At 36.8% G+C, this 16962-nt stretch overlaps 1 protein-coding gene across 1 annotated transcript; it reads right to left on the bottom strand.

Moving 5' to 3' along the window:
• Positions 1–4933: 4933 nt before the first annotated feature.
• On the bottom strand, positions 4934–11774 carry LOC115921681. The gene is made up of 4 exons (XM_030979550.1): positions 11502–11774; positions 7634–7771; positions 6793–6890; positions 4934–6473 (listed from the first exon to the last, which is right to left on the bottom strand). The coding sequence occupies exons 1-4, from the start codon at positions 11668–11670 to the stop codon at positions 6162–6164; spliced, it is 717 nt and encodes a 238-aa protein (XP_030835410.1). The 5' UTR covers positions 11671–11774; the 3' UTR covers positions 4934–6161.
• Positions 11775–16962: the final 5188 nt, after the last annotated feature.

The raw sequence follows: 16962 nt of genomic DNA on the forward strand, positions 1-16962 counted from the left end.
TATGTCTTTGTTTTATTCACTTTAAGACTACAAATTGGTTCAAATGACACACACACATACGCACACACACACATACGCACATATTCATATTCATTTTTAATCCAGATGATTTGTTTTCATTCGTTTTCTTTTATCTGAATGGATGAAAATATTAATATTTATAGTATGCAACTTATCATTTCGAAAACCATAAAGTACAAGTCCACTCCAAAAATAACTTACTTTCAATAGAAGCAGAAAAATAGGACAAACCAATAAACAAAAGTTTGAGCAAAATTCGGATAACTAAGAAGAAAGTTATGACTTTTTGAAAAAGTATGTCAAACTATGGACCAATGAAAATCACTACACAAATTGCCAATTTGGTTATCCTTTTGTGACGTCATATCCTCGCTATTTATCAATTGCTTTATATATTTTAATCCCATTGATTTTTCCTTTTTATCCCCAAAAACTTGATTGCCCTATACGTTTGCCCAGGTTATATTATTTGTATCATATTGCGTGCATGACATTTCACAAAATATTTTATGATTTTTGAAGAACTGATACTATTTTCTGAATAATGTATATTTATAATTATTGATTTTTTATATAAATAGTTTTTAAAATTCACATTTTTCAAGTTTATCAAAATTCAAAATGTTCATGATTTAACTGGAATTTTTTCCCTCTATATTAGTGCATCCACACAAAAACATATTACTATCAATCTAACTTGGATGCTGGTGTGAAGAAATAAGATTCTTAGGGGGGGGGGGAAATAGGAAATCTATATTATCAATATAAAGAAAATAATAAGTGGATGGTGAGGACATGACATCACAGACAGATGAGTGAGTTTCCAATTTGTTGTGTCCTTTTCATTGTTGCATAGTTTTCAATCCTTTTTCAAAAAGTCATAACTTTCTTATCCGATGTTGCTCAAACTTTTTTTTGATTGGTTTGTCCGATTTTTCTGCTTCTATTGAATGTAAGTTATTTTTCGAGTGGAATTATCCTTTAAACATCACAAAACGGGATACTTTCAAATCTCAATATTCGTTGTACATAAAACAACCCTTAATACCCCCTTCACATACACGGATTTTTCTTACGAGTCCTTACGGATCGCACAAATTCACGGATCTTTCACGCATCCTTTTTAAAGATTTGGCCACTTTTACGATCTATTTAAGAGTTGTTACGAATTATTACGAGCTATTTAAGGTTTATTATGGATTATTACGATTTATTACGATGTATTTACGGCAAAGTTTCAAGATTTGTTACGAGTTGTCGAGGATAATGACGAGCAACTAACATGTTGGTTACGACCTGTATACGTGTTGTAATAATTACGAGTTAATTATGAGTATTTACGAGTCCTTACGATTTTTAGCCAAAATATAACAACTGAAAACACTATACAAACGCGGAACTTACTTTGTAAACTATGTTCTTTATTGTGAAAGCAATTGCTATGAAATGGAATAAATTTGAATCAATCTATCGAATCAATCAATCAATGTGATCATTATTATTATTATACCATCTAGCTTGATAGCGATATTTGTGTAATGCTTGATAAAATAACCGATGAACGATCCACTTTGCTACAAATAATAGAGTATGACTTGGTGATAATTTTGAAGCTGTTAAGGTCCCTTAAGGTTAGGGTGAGAGGGCTCTAAATCAACTCGCATTAACAAAAAAAAACTTCATTTTGTACTATTTTTCTCAAGAGAAATGACGATGTTTCAAAAAACGGGCAATATATGGTGCATCAATTGTAATATCTACACCTGCACCACGTTGTATACATTTATACATGTACGACGTTTGATAGAGATATTTTTCGTATTGACATGAATGATAGTGCAGAATTATGCAAACATGACCTTTGACCATGTTGGTCGGTGCGTGGAGCATGAAAAGACAAAATTTGAATGACTTTCAGAAACAAAGACATTTGCACCATTAGTATATTTAGAATGAAGGAATGTTACCATGGTTACCCTTCGATTTCTTTGTCACTGTTGACTGTTGCTATTTCATATATCTCATCCCCTACTGTCGGTCTGTCTGTCTCTTTCTTTCTTTCTTTTCTTTCTTTGTGGACCTCTTGGAAGAACAGGGCCATTTTTTTTTTCAAATTAGTTTTATTTTAACAGGGTGGTCTCATTCAAGTTCATTTCTGAGCCTGCTCTCCCAGAGAGCCCTGTATTCACATAAAAACATGTACAATAATAACATGAATTCAAAACATACATACAAAGGTAAAATATACATGGTATATACAATAATTAAACATAGGTAACGAAAAACACGCATTAATAATAAATTATAAGGAAAAAAATACAACTATCAAATTGAGAAAACTAGATGAATGAAATGTAATAGGTCAAATTAACGTGAAAATATGTTTACAAGGGAAACTGAAAGGTTTTTGACATTCTTTTTAAAACTTTGCAGCGACTTACAATTTTAATATGATAGGGTAATCTATTGTATATTTTAGCTCCTGAAACCGCTAAGGTTTTCGTATTAAAATTTGTTTTACATTTTGGAATGAATAATGGACTGTTTAAAGCATAACGAGTAGAATATAATATCGGTCTTTTACTTATACATGGTGGAGATAGGTCGTTTATGATTTTAAAAATCAAGATGCATTTCTGATATTTAATTCTTTCCTCTAATGACCGCCATTTCAATTTACTCATTAAAACATTTTGGGGTGTAAAATATTCGGCACGAAGAACTAATCGTGCATATCTATTTTGTAATTTTTGCAACTTTGTTAGATTTTGTTTCGAAGTATTTCCCCATACTGAATTACAGTAGTTTAAATGCGGTAGGATAAGAGAATAGTATAATGTAATCAGATTCTTACGGGAAATATAATTGCGTATACGTCTAACGCAGGCAATCGTACCCGATACTTTCTTAACAACTTCTTTTAAATGTAACGACCATGTTAAACTTTTGTCTAGTGTTACACCTAGATATTTCATACTTTCGACTGAGTCGAGTACATTGTCACTGTAACGAATACAAATATTATTATTTTGAATTTTTCTTTTGGAACCAAATAGTATTGTTTTGGTTTTATTTGCATTTAAAAACAGTCCATTGTATTTTAACCATTTCAAGATACTGGTAAAATCTTTTTGGAGATTGTATTCACAAACTTTATAATCCTTTCCATGATGAAATACTGCCGTGTCATCTGCATATAAGGAAATCTTTGTCTTAGAATGGAGTTGCAGGTTACAAATATCATTCACATAGAGGCAGAAAATTAATGGCCCCAGTATTGATCCTTGTGGAATTCCTGATTTCACAGTTTGAAAATTACTCTTAGTCCCTTGCAAGAATACACATTGTTGCCTATTAGATATTAGCCTATTAGTATCACAGAATAAAGCAATCCAGTTCTCTACTTTCAACAAAATACATTCGTATGTGTTTACGTATGTATCGTATTATGTTTCTTATACAGAAAATGAAACCAATTAACCAAACCGACCCCCTTTCTCTAATATAAAAAGGAGCAGAGCGAGAGAGTGGGATAGGGAGAGAGATGGGGAGAGAGAGATAGAGATAGAGAAAGAGAGAGTGTGTGCGTGTGAGGGGGGGGGGGTTGAAGAAATTGAGAAGATACATTTTGCCATGGATGTTATTCCCTCTTCTTTTGCCCTATGTAGCCTACCATCGTACCCCATACCAAGAACAGACCTACTCCTCCTCCCTCCCCTTCTCTCTCCTTCTCTCAATATCTATCCCTATTCCTCTTTCTCTCGCTCTCCCCCTCTCACCCCCCCACCCCCTCTCACTATATCTTTCTGCCTCCTCTCTTTATCTTCTATCTTTAACACGATCACGTTACTCTTGATATTTCATTGGCCCTTGTACGTGACCTTTTGAAAGAAGCAAACTTTACAATGACATATTCCGTGTATGTATTAACCATGATTTCCATGGGACATACATTAGGGTATTTAAATTGCCTTTATTTGATTTTTTAGAAAGAAGTTGCGACCGTATTCTCTCTGTCTGTTTACCTACCTATCTATATATCTGTATCATCTCTCACTTTATCTAGCATCCGTCTATATGCATGTATCTCTCAGTGTAATATTTTGTTCTCTCTCTCTCTCTCTCTCGTCAATCTATTTCTTTCTATCATCTTTTTGTCTCTCTCTCTCTCTCGTCAATCTATTTTTTTCTATCATCTTTTTGTCTCTCTCTCCCTCTCTCTCTCTTACATGTTTCTCTTCTCTCTCACTTCTTACCTCTTACTATCATATATATTTTCCAATTACTCCCAATCTTTCTTTCTCTCGTCTCCTCGTCTCGTCTCATTCCTCTTGTTCCTTCTCTCATTTCTTTTCTCTCGTTTTCTTTACCAAACTAAAGTAAATTCCAAATGTCACTCCAATCTTTGAAACGCAAGCTTTAACAAAATATCTTTGATAAATACCCAAATCAGCTAAACAAATAGTAGAGAACTAATTTCTTTGTGAACATATGTTTGTGAAATATAAATGTATAATTTGTGCACCATGTTTATCATTATATATATTTTTTATATATATATTTCATTTAAGTTTTATCATATAAAAGTGAACACTACATTTAATTTGTATTATATGTTGGGTGCCAACGCTTTTAAAACTATTCAACTGAGTTCATGTTGGCTCTCTCCACAATAATATAATAAGTATTCGTTTTCCCATCTTGTTTCAATGTGCTTCTTTGTCTAAAATATTAAAAATTTATAGTGGTATGACGACTTTTCTTTCGTATTCGATTTGATTTTGATTTCTTGGTAAACAGAAATGGTAATGGTAAACAGAAAGACAAAACCTGTAAAATTTCTTATTTCAAATGCATTTCTCTTGTCTGCAAATGAATATATGGAAGATGTAAAACGAACTTCAAATCTCAATCCATAGTTATTTCAGTACTTATGTTTTATTGTTTTCTGCATTTCTACGACAATAAATCACACCGTGCGAGGTAAATACCAGTATAAATTAAGGAATTGGTTACAAAACAGGCTATATCCATTACAAAATAAGTTGTAGAGAAAAAACAATTATTCTAATTTCCATTCTCTCAATTGCAACATCGATTTGGAGATAAACTTAATCCTATTGTATACGACATATTTGTTAACGGACCAGTTCATAGTTAGCTTTTATAATAGTACATGACCCCCAAATAATCCCAGATCTGTTAAACATGGAGACGTCCCACTTCGTCCAATTTAGGATAATCTCTGCCAAAATCATGGATGTGCTTCACAAATACCCTTTGTATGCCCTCTTGAGAAGAATATTTCACCTGTGTATCAAAAATGTACCGTCGGCAAATATATAAATAATGATTACATAACTTTAATGAGCGCGAATCCAGTATCATGTCTCCATGGGTTTAGAATTCTGGTACAAATTTCCTTTATCTGGCCTGTATCTACGAGCTGGCATACTGAAGCCATCTTTAAAACATCCAGGTGTTTTTTTCTTCTAATCATCATTATTCTCTCAATTACCAGTACTCTTAAAGTCTCATAACATAAGAGAGCTCCTTGATCAACAGTGCATAGCGGGACGGAGTGTTTTCCACTGCAACATAGCCAACGTCTATGAAACAGGCGAGGGACACGTTTTCACGTAACGCAGGGTGGTTAATATTGGTGGCAAAGGTACCATCGGGAGGTAAATTGTATACAACATGACCCAGTTGGGGTGTTGGGCCATATTATTTCAGATTCAGATTCAGATTTATTTCCATTGGAAATGGCCAACATGGAGAAGGTTACTGCTCTCCTTCAGACTTGCGTTATGTTTGTAAAAGGATTTAACTCTCACTCTCTACACCCCGCTGATTGGTATTTCGTTTTGACGAAAAAGTTATCAATACAATCATTTTAGGATTGGACATATCGGGAGAATATGCTATTAAAATATCCAATGTCAAGATAAGAACTAAAAGAGGGGTGAATAGATTTCAACGAATGAAATGTAAATTGACATTTCATGTGATATGCTATACCTTTCGTAAGAAGAGACAGTATAATAAGTATTTTTGAATGATATGTAAACAAGGATTACATTAAAAGTTGGACGTGGTGATTTACGAAAGTGAATGACCTACAGGCTCCTGGTGCAGGCTTAACATTTGACTGGGTCACAAAGGTAGCAAATACTGTAGGCACCAACGTCGCTGAACGGGATCCCTCCAGCCGTGAGTTTCTCCCGCAGGATCGGCAGGAGCTGGAGAACATTCTCAGTAGATGCCCCCGGAAGTATTTCGACGCGGAGGACATAAACGAAAGGAGTTCTTCCGGGTCGACGTCTTTTATACAAAGCGATGTCGCCCCTCTTGATATCGGCCGGGAATGCATCACTTACTATATCAGCTCCAGTCTTAACCTTCCACTCCGCTTCGAAAGCGCTGTAACTCGCCTCATCTATGTCAGAGTCCTATCAGAATGGAATGATAAAAAGAGTTAAACTGAAACAAAAATGATCTCAAAACGACGGAACTGAAATAAGAACATCTCTACGCATGAAGGCCCCGAGAGGTGATTTGCGGTAGTGCTTCTAGTACAGTATGGCTTTAATGGTTTGACATCTGAGAATCACGACCCCCACCTTTATTGCCAAACCAATTTGTCCCCGAAGATGTGTGCTTTTCCATCTTATGCTTTATCAATGCTTGACAAATTATTTTTCAATGTTAATTCACTTTCTAGAAGCTCTCTGGAGAATATTCTTTCATTGAAATTAGAAATTAACCCACCTTATAATTGACAAGGAGATAGTAAGACTTTTCTTGATCCTTAGCTCGCGTGGTACACATGGGCTCAACAGATGTGGTCGCCACTTCTGCGTAACCTCCTGTAATTTTTAAACATGAAAATTACCATTTATAAAAGGAGGAGGGGGAGGCAAAACAAATCGAATACACACATTAGTGATTTCAGTAACAAAATAAATTGACGAATATTCTTTCCTTTGATAATTCTTCATGTTGTGAAATCTGATACGAGAAGAACTTTTCGTCAACACCAACGCTTCACTTTTCTTAATGCCTAAGTTGAATCAGACTTTTATTTTTCTCAATTTTCTCAATTAGTTTTATCAGTGCCAGACTCCCTAACTCTATGCAACTATATGGGCAAGTCCCATTTATGTGATATTCATTTTGATTTCCCATGTGAACTTCTACACAAACTGACACCAAGTTTGTCTTTTCACTCCACATTTGGTCTTATAAAAGCTATTTGAATTGTTTATCTTTAACAACAACTAAGAAAAAAAAAAAAAAAAATGTGTTTAGATCTAACAAATAGGTCGGCCTGGGATTCCTGAAGCCGCTACTGTCTGTTTAAAGCGGAGGAGAGAGAGAGAGAGAGAGAGAAAGAGGGGGAAAGAGAAGAGGGGAGTGAGGGAGGGAGAAAGAGAAAGACAGAGAGAGGGGAAAGAGTGAGAGAGAAGGGGAGAGTCAGATAGAGAGAGATAGAGAGAGGAGGAGGAGAGACAGACAGAGAGAGGGAGAGAGAGAGAGAGAGACATGCAGAAAGAGAGAGAGACAGAGAAAGAGTAAGAGAGAGAGAGAGAGAAGAAAAAAAGATCCATACCTGGGTAGCAAACTCGTAGTTCTCTTCCACCGAGGCCTTTCGTGCCGACTTCAATCCATTCAGGAGGGGGTGGTCCTTGTCGAAATGCATGAAAGTCTCCATTGTTGAATCCAACATAGTTCACGTACTTGTATGATCCTATAATGAAACATTCGGATATTTTTAGAGTACCGAAGTGTGATGTCATACTGACCAAGTTGTCAAGGTTGCTGGTTGAACAAAACTGTGTGTTTTAACCAGCAACCAATCTAAATTTGCCACCACAAGCAAGTTCCTCAACCCAGATGTAGCAAGTGGATACCTGGTAGAAAAATTTCCTTGAATGGTTTGTCAGTTCGGCTAAGGGCACAAAGGTTAAACATTAAATAGAATATATTGTGCATGACATTGTTAGTGTTGATTGTGATAATGCTGACGCCTTTCTAATGACAAGTTATTAAAGTACTTAATAGCACTAGCGTGTATAAGGGAGGGACAATGGGGGGGGGGGGGGGGAGGGCATTTTCCCCTTTGACTCTTTGCAGATTTCTGACCAAGAAAAATAATTGCATTAACTTTTTATATAAAAGTTAACATTTAATAATAAAGAATTGCTACGAGTCAAGAAACGCACAAGATGATTATATATATATATATATATATATATATATATATATATATATATATATATATATATTCTCAAAGGAATTGTTACCACCCCAGATAAATCAGCCCCCCCCCTCATACAACCATGGCGGTAAAAATATGATTTCCATACCACTATGGATCACATGAAATTAAGAGGATTTGCTCCTCCTAAGGTTAAGCTCTGGATAAGACCATGGTATTTCAAAGTGATGTTTACCCTGGTAACCTGATTCCATATTACACTATGAGTAGGTATGGTCGGGAGTCTATCATTTCAAATAAGTGACGAGTATGAGATAAAATGCGTCACAAATAATAATAATAATAATAACAATATTTATAAAGCGCAACATATCCATCTCTAGAGATGCTCAAGGCGCATACAAATAATTTAAATTAATATTTAACATACTTAAGATTAAAGAAATATTAAATGTTAACTTGCATTAGATCATACAACTTCATGGTGCCATGCAAGGTACATACAATGTGGCACAGTGCGATTGTTTTGCATGCATTGTATAAAAAGAACATTGAAATTTAACAATATGCATTGAGCATCAGGTGAGTTTTAAGCCCAGTTTTGAAAGTAGAGAGAGTGTTGGCCGTCTGAATAGAGAAAGGTAACTTATTCCACAAAGAAGGAGCTGCTGATGCAAATGCTCTATCCCCCCAATTTCTTTTGGTACGTATTTCTTTAAGTCTAATATTATGTGATGAACGTAAACCAGAACGACCTGCAGAGTGGGGTGATAGAAGGGATGAAATATATTCTGGAGCTAGATCATTTAGTGCACGATAGGTTAAGAGTAGAATTTTATATATCACACGCTGTTGAACAGGGAGCCAGTGCAGAGATTTCAAGATAGGAGTGATATGTGATGATATTCTGGTGTTAGTTACAAGGCGAGCAGCAGCATTCTGAACTTTTTGCAATCGGTTAATTTGGTTGGCAGGTAGTCGAAAGAGTAATGAATTGCAATTATCAAGGTGCGAAGTAACAAAAGCATGTACTAACTGTTGGGTGGATTGAGGTGAAAGATATTGCCTAATTGCACGGATATTACGTAGATTACAATTGGCCAGTTTAACACAATTTGAAATATGGGTTTCGAGTGACATGGCAGAATCAAATATTACACCAAGATTCCTAGCTTGATGTACAGGAGATACAGGGGCAGAACCAACTTGAACATGAGAAACCTTAATTTTACTGAGCTGTCTACTGTTGCCAAGCAAAATGAATTCTGTTTTTGCATCATTTAGTTTTAAGCGACTCTCAATCATCCAGTTCCTTACATCAGCTATACAGTTTTCAATTTTCTTCACATTTTCATCTATTTCTTTCTGGACAGGTTTGCAAATAAAATAAAGCTGTAAGTCATCTGCATACATATGATAATTGATACTGTGTTTTTGAACAATATGCTGTATGGGCAGAGTATAAACATTGAACAATTGCGGACCGAGAACAGATCCTTGGGGAACTGAAAAATCTAAACTAACTGAAGCAGAGGTAGCATCACGGATACAAACTTCTTGTGATCTACTAGAAAGATATGACATAAACCACTTTAATACTATACCATTGAGACCTATTTCCTTTAATCTCTTTAGCAAAATGCAATGATCAAAGACACGTATAGACAGAGAGACAGAGAGACAGAGAGGCAGAGAGACACAGAGAAAGAGAGAGAGACAGAGAGACACAGATAAACATAGACACAGACAGAGGCACAGAAAAACAGTCCATGTCATTACACACACAACGACTGGTAAGGGCTTGTTGGCTGGTTTGCGCCTGCTTACTAGTTTTGATCATTTTTTTTTCTTCTTCATATTTTGGTTACATATTTATGTTAATTGTTGGAGATTAAATAACAGGGCTTTTTCATTCTATTCTTTCTCATTCTTCTTTCCTATACATTTTGCCTTTTTCTAATATGTGTTCTTAAAACTTGGCATAAAGCAGTAGTTTAATAGTAGCTTAGTTGGCCTAGTAGTAGCTGAACCTTTTTTTTTTGTTGTTCCACTTCTACCACTTTAAAAATAGATCGTTATGGTGTTGCAATCTTGCAAGCATTATTAAGCTTGTACTGCCATAATCCTCATTACCAGGTCCCTCGGAGAGGACCTAAAGCCGTCGGCCGTCTGGTTGCTTACTAACAAGCATTCATGCTTTCTTAGCAGTCAGGTCAAGTAACCACCATATAACCTTTGTATGCTTCTGTATTATATATAATTGCAAACGTATAATGATCGTAATCTCCAAGTGTTTACTATCGTGATGGTCATGATCGTACCATGTAAACTGTTGAACCATGCAGAAATCAATTAATTAATAAAAACAATATGTAAATAAAAAGAACGTAAAGAACGTTTGTGTGAATAAATATAACATGATCTGGTACGTTTCAATCGTTAGTCCATGCATACGTTACATACATACATGTTGTTTATTACACTTCCCATTAACCCTATTTAGCCCGGGGGTGGGGGGCTTTAGAAGCCCCCCCCCCTCGACATTTTTCGCAATAATTTTTTAACCCGAGAAAATCTTGTACTGAAATTTTGTGACTTTTTTCTTTCAAGTCTTGCGCATCTTTTGAAAATCGGACCTACCATTACAAAGTCACGTGTCCTTTTGTCTTTGCATGTCAGCCTGAAAATCGCTCATTTTTGTGATTTGTGTACAAAACATATGGAAATCTTATTTTTCAAATAAAGAGATAAAACATTGGTTATTTGGTCTTGTTTATAGTTAAGGTGTTTATTTTGGGGTCAAAATAGTTGAATTATAGTTGGAAATGAAATAAAACAACAAAAACAATAAAATACATAAGTTAAAAAAACAAAGAAATACATAAGAAATTATCAAAACAACAGATAACATAAGGAATAAACCTGGTTATTCAATTTTTTGTGTTGTATTATTATTCCAAATGGTCTAACAAATATATGTAGTAAAAAAGAATGCTTAAATATGAATAATGTCTGATTTATGGGCAAAAATGTGAATTTTATGACCTTATTTGCATTAATTACCATAAATATGCAAATGAGTGAATTTTTCAAAAATTGAAATTACCATAGTATTCTATACACTTCACTTGACATGTATGCAAATTTTCGCGGCGATCGGTCATTACACGGCCGGGATCATAGGGGGGGGGGGGGGGCTATGCAGTTTCAAAATAGCCCGGGCTAAATAGGGTTAAGATGTGAGTTTGCACTAACTTACCACTCGATTGATCCAGGTTCTTGTGAATCTGACCAAGAACAAAACTCGGCTGTTTCCTGACCCATTCATAGATGAACTTCATGCCGTCTTCATGCGAGTCATGTTCGGGAGGTTTGGAGACCTTCTCAAAGAAGTTGAAAACGATGTGCAGCTCATCATTGCCCGCCATTTTTGACTGATTGTATCACACGCAAGCGCTAGATTAAATGGGTTCCAGTACGTACACGAACCCTTTTGCGAAAATTGAATTGTGAGAGCAGTTTCAGTTGTAATACACATATATATATTCATTCAGCTCAATGGGCCACTTCATGAGATATATATAGGCATTGCATACACAACTAGAGCGCTTTGTGTGATGAAGTGGAAATTGGTATGAATAAAGTCGGATAATGCAGGGATGCCCATGCATGGTCGCATACCAATTACAATCCCCCCATAATTTATGATTATTGAAAAATTATGGGACTTGAAAATCATTCACAAAGTCTCTCTCTCTCTCTTTCTCTCTCTATTTCTCCTCTGTCTCTCTCTCTCTCTCTGTCTCTTTCTCTCTCTCTCTTTCTCTCTCTCTTTCTCTCTCTATTTCTCTTTCTCTCTCTCTCTCCCTATTAATCTCTCTGTTTCGCCGCATCAACTATCTGGGCCAAGTCATTTCCTTCCATATAAGGTAATGGATCTGTATCATTATGGGGAGTTGGGGGATCACACCTTGAGGTGAACGGAACACGAGTTATCTGGAATTTCACACCTCCTCTCTCTGTCTCTCTCTCTCTGTCTCTGTCTCTCTCTATTTCTCCTCTCTCTCTCTCTCTCTTTCTCTCTCTATTTCTCCTCTCTCTCTCTCTTTCTCTTTCTCTCTCTATTAATCTCTCTGTTTCACCGCATCAACTATCTAGGCCAAGTCATTTCCTTCCATATAAGGTAATGGATCTGTATTATTATGGGAGAGTTGGGGGATCACACCTTGATGTGAACGGAACACGAGTTATCGGGAATTTCACACCTCCTCTCTCTCTCTCTCTCTCTCTCTTTCTCTGTCTCTCTCTCTCTCCCTCTCTCTCTCACTCTCTCTTTCTATCACTGTCTCACTTCCTCTCTCCACCGGTGATGATGAATTCCAATGAAAAACATATTTAAAGAGAAGGTTGAGTTCTGGGAAAAGGTGAAAAATAATTTGTGAGAGTAATCATTGTTATTATGCAAGTGTGAAAGAACATCAGAGAAAACGTGTTCCCTGAAAAGCATGGCTCTTCAAATGCCTTTATATTGTAAATATGGCATGTAACAGCATTGAAAATCGGGACGGATTTGTATGCCACATGTTCGTATAGTCCCATATACATCTTTCTGTGAACAGTGCTTGTAACTTTACCAAGACTGGGCCAAATTTCTTATCATTTTGATGATTCCAGAACCTAGCAGTACACACCAATACTTACATGTATTATGCTAGATGATCAATCTTTTCTGATCGATTCCACATCGTTTCTTTCACAATGCAATCGCATGAACAGACCTAAACTTTAGAATACTATGAAATACTTCACCATACACTTTCGGAGCTAAGAATATGTACATGTGAAAATATCTTGCGATTACTTGACATTAATTCTACAATACGATAATACTAATTTACACTTTACGATGCTTACATCATATATCATGTAGACATTTGTGGCAATTTCCACCATGCTTAGCAATAACGTAATGAAATAATTATAGCAATGATATAAAAAGCATGTCATCGACAATTACTCGTTATAACATCCTCGATCATTATTTGCGACGTTTAGCGATGTTTAGCGACAATATTATTATTACCAACATTTGAGCGAATGTTTGCGAAAGTGTTTGCGAAAGGCGGTTGTCAACTATTAGCGACTGCAAGCAAATGTTAGCGACAGTTTTCACGAAGATTACCAACTATTTGTCAACCCTGTGTCCCTATCTGTGAATGTTTGAGACTTTTCGCTAACTCATGTTACTCAATGAGTCGATTTTATACAGGAACCCTATGGTAACGTAGTAGCTAGCATTGGCGAATCAAAGAGAACTCCAGCGACACCGTCTTACAACCATTTGCAAAGGCATACGCCTGCTTTTTAAACGCTTGCAAATGTTTGCGGGCAAAAAAAAATCGCAAAGAAATTTTGAACATTTTCAAAATTGCTTTGCGACAAGAACAACTGTTTGCGACAATGAAAACTGTTTGCGACGATGAAAACTGTTTGCGACAATGAAAACTGTTTGCGAACTTTCTTGCAACCCTGTACGAAACTTTTGCAACCTTTTACGAACCCTGGCGAAACCCAAATTCGGTAAGTTCGCAAGCACTCGCCATTCAGTGAGATACCCCCTTACTAAAATCATCATATGAATTGGACACTATGTCGTAAAGACATAAAAATCTGTTTTTCAATTAACCATATTCAATTGCCTCATAAAATTACTAAGATCGTGCCTCAATATCTGATTGGAACCATTTCTGCTGCAAAAGTGTCACAAATTGCGCGATGTTAGTGGGTTTCGTTCTATTTTTACTATTTTATCTATACCCAAGTGTATGATGTACGTGACCTTCGTCTTAATCTTGTTATGTATTTCTCTATAAGTCATTGTAACCGATATAGGTTGGATCATCAAAATCCTGTTAGTCATGTTTAATACACGCGTTAAATTTGACCTCTATTGAACGCCCCGCATGATATTGCCGTCGTTGTTGGCATGTGTCTTTGAAATGAAGAAGGGGCTCATTTACAAACACCACAAATTTGTATTCATTTGAGCAGGCTGGACTGGAACTCGCGATTTTAAGTTCTCGCGATATTCTGCCGATATTTTACAGACTGATTCAATCCCGGGATTCAATTAACGTCTTTTAAAGAAACAAATTGTGAAACAGTTTTGTTCAAGGTTAAAATCCTAAAGCTTAATTTGTATGGTTCAATGCTTTCTCCTGAATTGCACGACTTCATATTGATTTTCCATAATTCATAAAGGCCTACATCGCAGTCAACATGCCCATCTCGGTAATTATGTTATGTTCTTGTAAAAACTGTTTGTATCTCATTTTGTATTGATGATGGTTAGGAACAGTGGCGTATCCAGAACATGATATAGCCGATGTCGCAGCCCTACCCCTGCGGGCCCCCTCCGTAATGCCCGTAACAAACTCCATAGCTACCTGAACTTGGTGTATGGCATCGTCAATCTGTTTCTCCTGCCCCGATTTTATTGTACTACGACACGATTGATATCGAATATACTTACAGTAACTAGGTAAACGTTTCGAGGAATGGAGAGTGCGTATTTTAGGTGCAGAAATGTTATTGTACTCCAAATACTATTCAATCAAACTAGGGGGTAACTGTTCATTAAATATTGGATTGATGATTAATTTCATGTCATCGAAAGATACAATCTATTGTTAGATGCCCCGAATGAGGGGCTGTGTATTTTGAACTATAGTTGTTGGCATGTGTCTTTGAAAACAAGAAGGGGCTCATTTTCAAACACCGCAAATTTTAATCATTTGAGCAGGCTGGACAGCAACTCGTGATCTTCTCGTGATCTATTCTGCCGATATTTTACAGACTGATTCTATTCATATTACAGATGGCGCTTTATGACGTCTCCTGCGAGTTTTTTTTTAGCTGCAAAATTTTTCTATTTTTACTACTTATATCTCTTCTTCCTCATCATCATTTGACTGTTTTTGATATGTAATGCTTCTAAACATCATCAAGTGTGGCAGCAGTTCGGAATTAGTCCTAATAAGTCTCTATAAGTCATTGTAACCGATATAGGTTGGATCATCAAAATCCTGTTAGTCATGTTTAATACACGCGTTAAATTTGACCTCTATTGAACGCCCCGCATGATATTGCCGTCGTTGTTGGCATGTGTCTTTGAAATGAAGAAGGGGCTCATTTACAAACACCACAAATTTGTATTCATTTGAGCAGGCTGGACTGGAACTCGCGATTTTAAGTTCTCGCGATATTCTGCCGATATTTTACAGACTGATTCAATCCCGGGATTCAATTAACGTCTTTTAAAGAAACAAATTGTGAAACAGTTTTGTTCAAGGTTAAAATCCTAAAGCTTAATTTGTATGGTTCAATGCTTTCTCCTGAATTGCACGACTTTTCCTACTTATATCTCTTCTTCCTCATCATCATTTGACTGTTTTTGATATGTAGTGCTTCTAAACATCATCAAGTGTGGCAGCAGTTCGGAATTGGTCCTAATTTTGTCGGATTATAAGCTTGTAAATTACACTTCAATCGTTTGTTCTGTCCCACCTATTTTTTGTTGCTGTATTTTATTGACATTTGTATGTACCGTGACTGCCTGTGCTATTGCCTTGTCTTATTCTCGTACTGATGTAGGTGCTGTGCATATATAGTTTTGAATGTAGATTGTAGATATAGCAGAACAGATATATACAGTGCGTCCCAGAAAAAACGAAACCGAGAATTATCGATGTTTTATCATAACTTAATAATATAATGAATAAATGACACATATTTGGAAGCTTAGATCCTCCTCTTTCATTTGATGCAACTCATATGATTCATATCTCACTCATGAGTAATTAAAAGCAATTTGAAAAGTCATTTGGCGGGGGTTATCTGAATCTCAAGGAGAAAATCACATTTCCAAAGATTTCATTTTCTGCCCTTTCATATGACACCTCAATCAGGAAAAATGAGCCAGGAATAACAAAGTTCTGTTTGTTTGGAGTAATGCTTGCATTTCCATAACTTGATCAAACGAGTTCGTTTTCACTGGCTGCCTGCCGTAGCAACTAAAGGCCCCGTCACACAGAGGGGACGCATGGGGAACGCACGGCTAGCGCATTGGAAATTTGCAATTTTGGCCAGTGCGTTGTCGTGCGCCCAACTTTTGTAGAAGCTACAGCGAGCTGACACCAAATGCATAGCGTGTTGCTAGCGCGCTGAGCGCATACAGGGCGCATACAGTGCGCATACAGACCTACACAGAGCGCACATGAAAACAACTTCCACGAATGCACAGCGTGTTGATGTCGCGCTGGACGAATGGTCCACGCATGCACCGCGTTCTCAACAGAGGTGGTCACTCATAGACGACGCACGGCCCGCGCATTGGAAATCGGAAAAGGCCGTGTGCCTAACTTTTGTCATGATTTTGGAAAAGCTAGCGAGCTGACACAAAATGCACAGCGTGTAGCTAGCGCGCTGTGCGTATACAGGGCGTGTGCTCCGCGTATGTGTGGCGCTGGTCTAGCGCGCTTCACGCATGTCTGGCGTGCATCTGGCGTGTACATTCATGCGTCGAGCTCAGCGCACGTTTTTGAGCATGCTCAAAAAAAATCCCGACGCACTCACGAATGCATAGCGTGGGTCCAGCGCGCTCGACGAACGAGTAACGAATGATGACGCACGCCTAGCGAACGACAACGCACTGGCCAAAA

This window comes from Strongylocentrotus purpuratus, unplaced genomic scaffold, assembly GCF_000002235.5.
Source record: "Strongylocentrotus purpuratus isolate Spur 01 unplaced genomic scaffold, Spur_5.0 spur5_scaffold_10, whole genome shotgun sequence".
NCBI classification, from domain to species: domain Eukaryota; kingdom Metazoa; phylum Echinodermata; class Echinoidea; order Camarodonta; family Strongylocentrotidae; genus Strongylocentrotus; species Strongylocentrotus purpuratus.